Below are 11,611 nucleotides of genomic sequence, written 5' to 3' on the forward strand. Positions count from 1 at the left end.
ACACACACACATACACACGCACACACGCACACACACACACGCGCACACACATTTTGTCCCCTAATTAAAGGAAAATAAATCAACACACGCTCACACACACACACACACTTAGCTATCTAAATAAACGACATCATAGACTACTATTGTTTTTATATATATGTAATTAGAACTTCTGAGGACTATTTTGTCCCCCAATTAAAGGAAAATAAATCAACGCACACACACACACACACACACGCTCACTCGCACGCACACACACACGCGCACACGCACGCACACACACACACACACACACACACACACACACACACACACTGATGGTACGTTCCATCCTAAGAATTAAAGGGTTAAGGGTAAAGGCTTTAATAAGAACTAGTACGAACATACTAAAAAAATAACAAAAATGACAAAAAATGCAAAACAAAATTACTAAAACTTTAACATTAAAATGAAACAGAAAATATACAAATTTTAAAATATTAACAAAACTGATAATAGCATTTCAATGATATTTAAATAACACTGACTTGGGATGCAAAATTACACAAGATATTAAGACAAAATTTAAATTAAGTGAGTTTATGCATAAAATAAGGGGGAAAAAAATCTGCCAATGGGGTCAGAAAATTAAACACTCTATTTTGCTTTAAGTTTTTTTCTGACCTCATTAGCAGATATTTGTCTTGTTTAAATTGCACTGGAAAACAACACAAAAGTATTGAGTAAGAAAATCACTTTTTGCAGTGAAACATTTGCTCCCCAATGGTAGAATAGTTTAGTGTGGTTATTATGAATGGATACACATTAATAACTGCACTGTTATGTGAAAGAGTCCCGATCGCTGCCATTCACCAAAAAACATCTCCAGATATTACGCTTGAGTATAAAGATGATATTGAGATGGAGGTACAGTACCTGTGACGGCACGAGCAGCGGCGGGGACGACAGCTTCAGACGCCGGTACATCCAGAACGAGATGACGAGAATAACGGCGACAGCCATGACGGGAATCAGAGAGTACAGCAACGTGGGAAACAAGTCCGGCTTCGGAGGGACGGGGTTAGACGTGGCTGGAGAGAGAGAGAATGAGGAGTAATTAACTAAAACCATTCGGGTTGATAAGATTTTTAGTGTTTTGAAAGAAATTAATACTTTTATTGAGCAAGGATGCATTAAATTGACCAAAAGTGACAGTAAAGACATTTATAATGCAACAAAGGATTTCTATTCCTTTTGAACTTTCTATTCATCTGTGAATCCTGAAAAATAAAATGCATCACAGTTTCCACAACAATATTGTGCAGCAATTAGAATGATTTCTGAAGATCATGTGACACTGAAGACTGGAGTAATGATGCTGAAAATACAACTTTGATCACAGAAATACATTTTATATTAACAGATATTCACATAGAAAACTGTTATTTTAAATTGAAATAATATTTCACAATATTACCGTTTTTACTGTATTTTTGATCAAATGAATGCAGCCTCGGTGAGCAGAAGAGATCTTACTGATCCCTGATCAACTGGACCTTAATTTGATCAAAAACTGCTCATTAAAGGAAGAAGAGTCTATTCGATTGACATAATAATGCATTGAATCACAGTGTGTTTACTGTTATGACATTCAGAGGCAGGTTAATCTGAAATAGTAGAAACTACAATAATACATCATCATGGAAAACACAGACAGACGTCAGAGAAATTAAATGTGTGCGACTTTGTGATTCAAAGTAACATAGAGTGATTATTTCAGACGTAACTCTATAATCAAAGGATTTTAGGTTTAAATCTACATGAATATATTCAGGAAAGTGTATAATTTAGATCCTGTATCTGGTCAGTTTCTGTTCAACACTCTTGTAGTGTCCCAACTGTGAGACACAGCTGTGAAATCAGTCTGATTATTAGTCTTGAAGTGCACAGACAGTCCAGATATCTTCACTCGGTCACATGTTTGTGTCTGAGAGGTGTGAAGTGTGTGTTACTCACTCTGAATCATCTCTGGACTGTAGTGAAACTTCTCGTTGCACATGTTTCCCTCGCAGCAGCAGAAGAAGACGTCGGGATTCTCCTTACGCTCCACACACTCGCTGCTGCACACACACACAGATACACAGTGTCATCGTCGGTTCACTACAAAACAGAGTCATCCGAGCATGCATCTGCTCGTACCTGTCGTAGCAGTTAACATCGTCCAGCCAGCAGCCCTGCTTCACCATCTCGATGGCTCCTTGAGTGTGTGAGTTTGTGTGTTTGTGTGTTTGTCAGGGAAAGGGCTTGTATTTCATCCACAACAGCTCACTGAAGGGAAGGAATGCTAGAAAGGCGAGACGTGGAGCAATCGGACATTTCTGCTGACAGACGTCTTTGACCTCTCTCAATAATTCAACACGCTGAACAGATTTCCATTCACTTCAGCCCACTGAACATTCACCGAATTCCACGCAAGCGTAGCTGAGACACAAACATGAAAAGCCTTCATTGGGCTGCAGGGCAGAGACGCGTGGTTATGAAATAATTATGAGCTTTCAGAGTAATAGTCGACTTACTTTCATAAATCACAGGATTAAAAAGGCCAACAGGCACTGATCTCTCTCACGATGTTATCGAGCTAGTTCAGTTTTCAGCCGGTGGAAATATTTCTGCACCTAAATGTCACTTTCGTTCTTCTGGAGTCACGTGTGAGTTTCTGAATGGTGTGTTTGTGCCTGAGGAACCTTCTGATGTCTCGACATGTGTCTGCCTTCTCATTAAGAGTCCTATATCTTCTCTTAATCACCTCAATTAAGATAAAATCATCAGTCTGACATATTTCACTGAAGTCAGTGCAAAGCTTTTATCAATCCCTTTGATGGCTTCTTTTTGAAATCTGAACATGAACATTACATCATGTTTTACCACACAAGCACAGTACCTTATAGCTGTCTCTGCATATTAAACAGAGTATTTACAAAATAATAATCAAACCCACACACACACACACACACACACTCTCTCTCTCTCTCTCTTACACACGCATACACACACACTCTCTCTCTCTCTCTCTGGGATTCTCCTTACGCTCCACACACTCGCTGCTGCACACACACACACACACACACACACAGACAACACCTGTCATCCTCGGTTCACTACAAAACACACACATCACGCAAACACACACGCTGCATCCGAGCATGCATCTGCTCGTACCTGTCGTAGCAGTTAACATCGTCCAGCCAGCAGCCCTGCTTCACCATCTCGATGGCTCCTGAGCGGTTCTTCCAGGTGGAGAAACAGTGTCGTCGCTTGTCTTTCTCTCCGTGACATGATTCGACTCCGCTCTGGTTCGTCCCGTCCTTCTCCCAGCTTGCATTGTAAAACGCACACTCCTGCGTCTCCGAGCGCCCGAGAATCGCACCTGAACCACACAGAAAGAGACTTCAGATGCTGTCCATTTCTTTCATTTGATCAGCATAATAACAGAGGTTGTTTATTACCTCATCGCATATAAAACCGTAAAGGTACAGTACACAGTCAAATAAGTTTTCAAAGTTGTAAATAAAACAGATTATTGCAGTGCATTTTACAGTCTTTCTACTTTAAAATTTCACATTTAGTTCAATGTGTTACTTGCCGTTTCTTATTTGTGAAATTTACTAGCAATTTCTGAGTGAAAACTGTTTCTACTCCAGTTTTTGTTCAGTGCATGAAGCTTTTGAATTGTAAAAGTCAGTCATGTTAATTAAAAACTACTTTATGATTTTTAATGCATTAAACTATGTGCAATATTATAAGTGGACCTTTAGGTATAAACAACGCTACAAAAGTGTAGAATATGATTCATGTTATCATTTTAGAGCTTGTCGAGTGTTTAAGTGAAGAGCTGAGCATGTTGAATAGCGTTTCTCAAATCTGATTTCAATAGTTGGATGTTGGCACATTGCTAAACTCTAATAACACAATACTATAAAAATCATAAAAACACATAAGACACAAATAGTGGGTCAAGTTGTCCTTTTTTAAAATGAGTTTTCATTGTGTTTATCACAATGCATTCTGGGATTGCCTTCTTTATGAAGGATACACGCTATGCTGCTTAAGTCGAGGTGTCTTTAAAGGCAGCATAATTCATGCATGTCTAATATTTTGTATTTTATAATAATATTGCAAGTCTTCTGAGATGATATTATAACTGTGAGGAACAGACTGAAATTTAAGTTGTTATTCACTGATAATACTTTCTAAAATTTGGGTGATTTATTGCTTTAAGAGCTAAAAACTTTGATGATGTTATAACACTACAGTTTAAATGTCTCTTCTGCTCACCAAGGCTGAATTTATTTAATCAAAATTACAGTAAAAACAGCAAAATTGTGAAATATTATTACAATTTCATACTGTGGCAAGACCTTTTTTACCACCTAATCTGCTCAAATTTACCCACAATGCATTTCTTGAGCCATAAGCTGCCAACAGCAATCAATCAAACACCGTCAGCAGCAGAAACACACGTAACAGGAGCTACAGACGCAGGTGGAAACACACCTGGACCTGATGAGATATGCTATATTTATATACATAATATACATTTTTAATTAAAAAATTAAAATAAAATTGTGAATAATTTATGTAAATATTGCCTGAATTGAATAAATAAAAATATGTACGAAAAATAAATACAAAAAGAATTTAATTAAAATATAAAAAGTTAAAATAATTTTTAAAGATACAAAATTTCTTCATAATAATTTTTTAAAATTAAAAATTAAAACATTTTTACAAAATAAATTACAATTAAATTAAAATATAAAAAAGAATACATTTTAAAGAGATATAAAATTGCTTCATAATCTTTTTTTTTTATTAAAAATTAATGTTTTTTTTTTTACAAAATAAATTAAAATTAAAATATAAAAAAATAGAATCAGTTTTAAAAAGATACAAAATTTCTTCATAAACATTTTAAAACATTTCTTTTTGGTTTGCATTTTAAAAGTGGTTATTATTAGTATTAGTACATTTGTAGTTTGAATGTTGTTTGTCTACATTAGTGTCAGCCATTGTGCGGCGATACCAGCAGCTCCTTTAGTTTGGTAAGGACAGTGAAGCGCCCCGGCGTGATCCGCTCTGAACTCTCAGTAATGAGCTAATGACGCCGGACACCGGGCCTGCTGGAACAGACCTGTAAATCAGGAGGAGCCACTCAAATTTACAAGAACTACTGCAGGAACCTCACAGAGAGCCAAATCCAATACACAACATCAATGTGCTCCCTCGGACGCTGAGCGTACTGTACAATCAGCACTAAAACCCACTCGGATTCACAACCCGGGAATAACTGAGGATACAAATGAGAGCAAAACAGCAGAAAGCAACACTTCATCTACAGAGAGCAGATCTAATGATGCGCCTCCACAATCAAACAAACTAAAATCATGCAAAATTGTATTGTAAGTGTGTAATGCTGAGATAAAAGCATCAGCTGAACTCCTTTAATCGAAATGACTCAAATAACCCCTAACATTTTAAATATTGATACGCTTTCAAAATACAGTTAAGCAATATCATTGAAGCAAGAGTCCTGTTGGTCTGAATATAATCACAAGATCACAGCTTTAGAGTTTTTTTTAAAATAAATAAATACTTTCTATCAGGGGTGTAGCAAAACAAAGATTTATTTGCTGCACTTAATTTTTTATTTTATTTTACTTTTACACAATAAAATTGGGAACAGGGCCATTTCATAAAATTACCCTGATTAGAGATAATAATTCTGGGCAACATCATATTTTATGAGCTTTGTTTTGCTTGGCCAAAGCCTGCCAGTCATGTAAAAAGTCATGTCAAAACAAGATCAGGGGTATGGCTTCAATTTCAACAGAATGCATAAACTTATAAAAATATATAGCTTACAATGCAATATAACTATGGATGAAATTATCAGCCAAATCCATACATTTTTGTCAGCAATGGCATTTCTCTCACAATCTCACAAACACCCTGAAGGACCCATTTGGGAAACACTGTCCTAACATTTAGCAGACGCCTTTATCCAAAGCAACTTACAAATGAATAACATCAAAAGAAATTTGTCATACAAGTCAATAATAGCTCACAATGCCATGTTAAAAGCATAAACTAGATTAGCTCACAAAACTAGAGCAGGAGACTTTCCAAGACATGCAGTGCCAGACACTGACCAAAAGTAAAGGTGCGTGCTCCTTTTGAGGTTATTTCTAGATTTTGTGAGTGCATTTGTTTAACAGACAGTCTCACATCTGCTGGCAATATGAAAACATGTTTTTGTAGAATAAAGAAGAGGATTTTCATTGCTCTTTTGAAATAGAAGTTCAGGAGATGTGAAAAGATTTTTGAGAAACGATTAACTTAATTATACCTGTTCAAATGTATTGTACAAGCTTTTGTTATATTTTCACTGTTCATTTTATTGCTATGGTATTTCATTTTTAATTTAATAGCGCATTAGAGCTATCTCGATCTCTCTCTCCTTCCTGCGTGCTTTGCTTATCAGATCATCTATAGATACAGCTGTGAATATTGAACGTTTTAACATTATATTAATTACATACATGTATTTCATAGACATCCTTAATCTCTAATAACTTCATTCTGCTCTGTTTGTTCTGTTGTCAGTGTTTCTTTGTGTGGACACAGCTCTCTTCATACGCTGTGTGGTATCGGAGCATTTTTACGAGTATGAATATCAGTACAGGAGCGCAGTATCGTATCGGTGCATCCCTAATAACTTTAACAACTTGCTTCCAGTCCTCCAAGACCATTACTGAAACTCATTCATGGTTATGGTGTCACAATCACAAGCTCATTAACATATGACTGTCCACATTTACATATCATACATACATATTCAATGAGGTTAGCCAATTATAGCAGAAGTCTTAAAGGAACAGTAAACAGCCTGTTTAACAGAGCGGTTCAGTTTGTAGCCATAAATCCAAGACATTTTTTTTACTTTTTTTTTTTTAGGTTTATTATAGTTAAATAAAACGGAAACTAAAATTAAAACCATGTAAAAAAAAAATAAAAATACCCTACTTGAAATAAAAAATAACCACTTAATAACATAAAATATACAACAAAACTGGAATAATTTTAAATATACAAAACTTTTTATTTCAACTAGTTACCATGGCAACACTTCTCATTTTAACTTAATTTAACTTGTACAGGAATAACTAAAACTGTAATAAAAAATTATCATAAACTATATAAAAAATATATATATATATATCGCTTAATACATCAAAATTACTAAACTTTTAACTAAAATTAAAACAAAAATGGAAAATGGAAAATCTGATTCAAAATGTTACTAAAAACTATAATAGTATATGACTGATACTAAAATAACACTACTATGGTTTTTGATTTCTGAGTAAAATAAGGTCTGTGGTTACTTAAAGAAACTCACATTTTATTCTGCAACAAATTACTATACCTTAAATATGAATTTTGAAATTACTGACTGCTTTAGAAAATGAAAGCTGCCAACAAGGACTATAACTAGTATTAACTAAGATGTGAGTTTGAGTACTTTACAAATCAGACAACTGGTGTTGTGCTTGTGTAGAAACTTTAATTTTTAAAGCACACAGTGGTTTCATATTTTACATTTGAGGTATAAATGTGTGTAGTTTTACTGTAGAACAAAAATGTTTATGGTGGTAATGTTAACCATAGACTTTATTTTACTCATTGAAAAATAGGAGTCTGCTATTCTACAGACCCAGAGGAAATTCCTGATGGAAGCCGTGCTGAATTAGTCTTCTGGGTTTGCTGACAAATTGACGTCATCATGACTGAACAGCTCTATTGTAAGGGTCAGGATGGAAAAAGACCATGAGAAATGAATTTACGCTCTCTTTAGTGCAAGAATCCTTGACTGATATTATAAGTGAACTTAGAATGTGACACTTTTAAGACTTCTGGTTTATTGGCCACATATTTACATCCACAAACCAGCACGACTCCCTGATAAGCATCATATTTGACTCTTTGCTCTGGGTTTCAGTCCGTTCAAACACTTCACAGTTTCTCTCTAAACACACAACACATGCTTGTGAGCTTCTGAATCTCTCTCTCTCGGTCTGTCTGTCTTCTCCAGTTTCTCTGCAGATTCATCAAGTCTATAACTCCTCTGTCTGCCAGAGGAACGTTCCCAGAGTTTGGCCTTCCCGCTCCGGACACACTGGAGCCAGAGAGGCACATCTGTCTGAAACACAACCACCAACACCACCCACATGCTGGGCCATCGGCGGAGAGACAGCTGCCCATCTGGAGCTGCAGATGAGCCTCTACACTCACAGAAACAACTCACATTCACTCAGACAGAGGATACAAAAGATACTGTTGTTCCTCCTCATCCACAATCTGTTAAACAACATCACTGCATGACTGCGACGTGGGTGAATTTCAAGCACATTTACTCCCAAATCCTCATTACTGCAATGTGAAAAAATATCATTTGAACTGCATTTAATTTATGCTGATTGTAATAATAAACAATAGCATTTTGTACAGTATTACAGTAATTAGAATTACATTAAAAAGCAAAAACAGATAAATAATCCTAAAAAAAATTCTAGAAAAATTTTCATTAATGAAATAATGTCACAATGCAAAAGATATTGGTTCTACATACTGGCTTAATATTTAAAATATTATAATACATTAGTTTGGTTATAAATATTAAGTTGTTAAATATAAAATTATTTAAATTGTCTTTAGGCTGATTGTACTAATAAATATAACATTTTGTACAGCATTACAGTAATGATAATTACATAAAATATATCACTTAAAATTTTGACAAGAAAACCAAATAAGTTTCTATAAATATGTGAATATATATATACACACATATATATATATATATATAATGTAATGTGATGATGTATTATTTACAACTATTATCTATTATTACTATTAATTTAATTGCCTTTAGCTTATGCTGATTGAAATATAGAATTTTACTCTACAGTAATGACATTTACATTCAAAAATAAAACAAAATGTTTATTATTTAAAAGAAAGAAAGATAGAAAGAAAGAAAGAAAGAAAGAAATTCAGTCACAATTAAAAAACCTGGTTCTAAAATAGGCTTAATGTTTTAACATTTTAAGACTAGGCTTAACAGATGTATACATCTATCTATCTATCTAGATATATATACAATTTATAACAAAATATATATAAACTATATATCAATTTTTTATTTTTTTTGGTGCTGGAGAACGACTTTGATCAGCGGTGACCTGCTCTTAGAGCCGGTGTGAGGTTTGCTGGAGCAGGGATCTGCTCGCGGCTGTAACCTTGGCATAAGTCTGCGTGAGCCCTACAGGCTTATGTTAAAGAGGATGAGGAACTGCTGCAGACCTTTGGCCTACTTCAGGACTGGTTCAGCGAGGAGAGAGAGAGAGAGAGAGAGAGAGAGAGAGAGATGAAGAGAGAGAGAGAGACAGAGAGAGAGCTGGAGTTTAGTAAACACCTTCACCTGTCACTTCTGATGCTTCTGATAACTTCTGCATGTCATGAGAGTCACCAAATGACTGTTTTCAAACGGGTTTCCCCGTGTCAGGCTGCTTAAAACAAACTGAGTAAAGTGTGAGAAAGGCAATCTACCAATGAATTAATTATAATGACTGTGATGTCAATTGTACTAATGATAGACCATTTACAAATGTATACCGTAATATCTCTATCAGTTTCGGCTAAACACATATCAGCTGACCACTGACTGTTCATATTGAAAAAAAATACACACTTCACCTTAAAGAAGATAAAAGGAAATCTCTCAAGTTATACACCAAAGTAAACCACACACTGGTGAAACTCTTGCAGCACGTCAGACAGACAAAGCATACTGGTCTTTAATGGCATTAGTGTTATTCTGTAATCTTGAGCAGTGACGCGTTCGGACATCTTTAAAAAGACCAGGCTAGTAGCTAATCTGAACAACATCTGACCAAAGCCAGAGCGATGAGACCACGTTACTGCCCTCATCCGTGACCCTACAACTCATCTGCACCAAACCGTGTTATTCTCATGGACTCTTTATCCATCTATCAGTCTCTACAAACACAACAGCAAACACTAAACCTCTGCAGAGTTTCTTCTGAGGTGTTTTAGATGTGGATGAGCTGATCACAAGAAAAGCTCCTCCCACTTTGTTCAAGATTCCAACAGACACAAAATCACGATGCATTATTAGGAGAAATTAATGAATTTCAAGATAAAGAACTTTTCCATGCTAATAACACACATTCATTGCATTTTTAAGCAAATTCATTATCTTGAGATAATCATTATCTATCATCAGAATCTTGAAGAGTGAAGACATCTTGCAGAATGGATTTGAGTAGATTATTAGAAATTAAATGATTAACAAAATAATGGATTATTGTTAAATAATTAAAGAATCAATGTATGAATCCATCAGATGTCAAATGTCAATGCCATACAGATTCTTCCTATCCTTTAGGACTAATTAATTAATACATGAGCATGCACAAGGCAATCACTACTGTTTAAACGTTTGATGGCCAATTATTATTATTTTTAATTAATACTTTTATTCATTATGGATTGGAAACATCAAATTGATCATAAGTGCCAGTAAACACATTTATAATGTTACAAACGATTTCTATTTCAAATAAATGCTGTTCTTTTGAACTTTCTATTCATCTGTGAATCCTGAAAAATAAAATGCATCACGGTTTCCACAAAAATATTGTGCAGCACAACTGTTTTCAACATTGATAATAATCAGAAATGTTTCTCGAGCAGCAAATCAGCATATTAGAATGATTTCTGAAGATCATGTGACACTGAAGACTGGAGTAATGATGCTGAAAATACAGCTTTGATCACACAAATAAATTATATTTTAACAGATATTCACATAGAAAACAGCTGCTTTAAAATTATAATAATATTTCACAATATTACTGTTTTTACAGTATTTTTGGTCAAATAAAAGCAGAGTTATGAGTATAAAACAAACTTGCAAAAACAACAACAAACATTTGGATAAGCAGTATAGATGCTGTCAGAATCCGAATGAATATTCATTCTACTAAGTGATGCAATAGCTCGAAATAAAACTTCTTCAGAACATTCTCAAATCTTGCTCAAATTCCTACTGAATATATAAAAATCCTTAGTGAGTAATCAGACAAACTGTACGGTATGGAAACTCTGACTCTAGCATATACTGAGAGCTTCGTCTTTGTTCTGCACAATCATACTGGACCTCAGTTCTGAGCAGAACCCTTCAGTGCAACACCAGACGAACCTCAGTAACACTTCTGTAACATGTAACGCGGGTCAACACACACTCCTTGTGTCACTGGCGAAAGCTTTACATTAATCCGAGTTACTCACAATCCATGCATGGCCAATGCTGGGGTCAAACGTGTGCGTGCTTGCCCACAGGCTGCAATACATTTAAAATCAGACTAGATATAATGCAGAAATGTCTACCCACCTGATGAACAGGATACGAGGAATATGGCCAAGGCCAGTTTGGTGTCTGTCCTCATTTTCAGTGCAGATTCTTGTACTGCAAAAAAAAAAAAAAAAA

The 11,611-nt window shown here is 35.1% G+C and overlaps 1 protein-coding gene across 2 annotated transcripts in view; it reads right to left on the reverse strand.

Moving 5' to 3' along the window:
- LOC107705898 (activin receptor type-2A-like) overlaps positions 1 to 11,611 on the reverse strand; it is a 25,420-nt gene that overhangs the window by 12,817 nt on the left and 992 nt on the right. Inside the window, exons 2-6 of one of the 2 annotated variants that reach the window (XM_016509417.1) lie at positions 11,516 to 11,607; positions 3,243 to 3,406; positions 2,179 to 2,222; positions 1,996 to 2,099; positions 916 to 1,070 (exon numbers count right to left, since the gene is read on the reverse strand). In XM_016509417.1, the coding sequence (XP_016364903.1) occupies positions 916 to 1,070; positions 1,996 to 2,099; positions 2,179 to 2,222; positions 3,243 to 3,406; positions 11,516 to 11,570 (522 nt within the window). In that variant the 5' untranslated portion in view covers positions 11,571 to 11,607. Of the gene's footprint in view, positions 1 to 915; positions 1,071 to 1,995; positions 2,100 to 2,178; positions 2,223 to 3,198; positions 3,407 to 11,515; positions 11,608 to 11,611 lie in introns of both variants that reach the window. The other variant, XM_016509416.1, reaches the window with a different exon arrangement.

The sequence above is a fragment of the Sinocyclocheilus rhinocerous genome, unplaced genomic scaffold (genome assembly GCF_001515625.1).
Source record: "Sinocyclocheilus rhinocerous isolate Xijiao unplaced genomic scaffold, SAMN03320098_v1.1 scaffold1615, whole genome shotgun sequence".
Classification (NCBI taxonomy): domain Eukaryota; kingdom Metazoa; phylum Chordata; class Actinopteri; order Cypriniformes; family Cyprinidae; genus Sinocyclocheilus; species Sinocyclocheilus rhinocerous.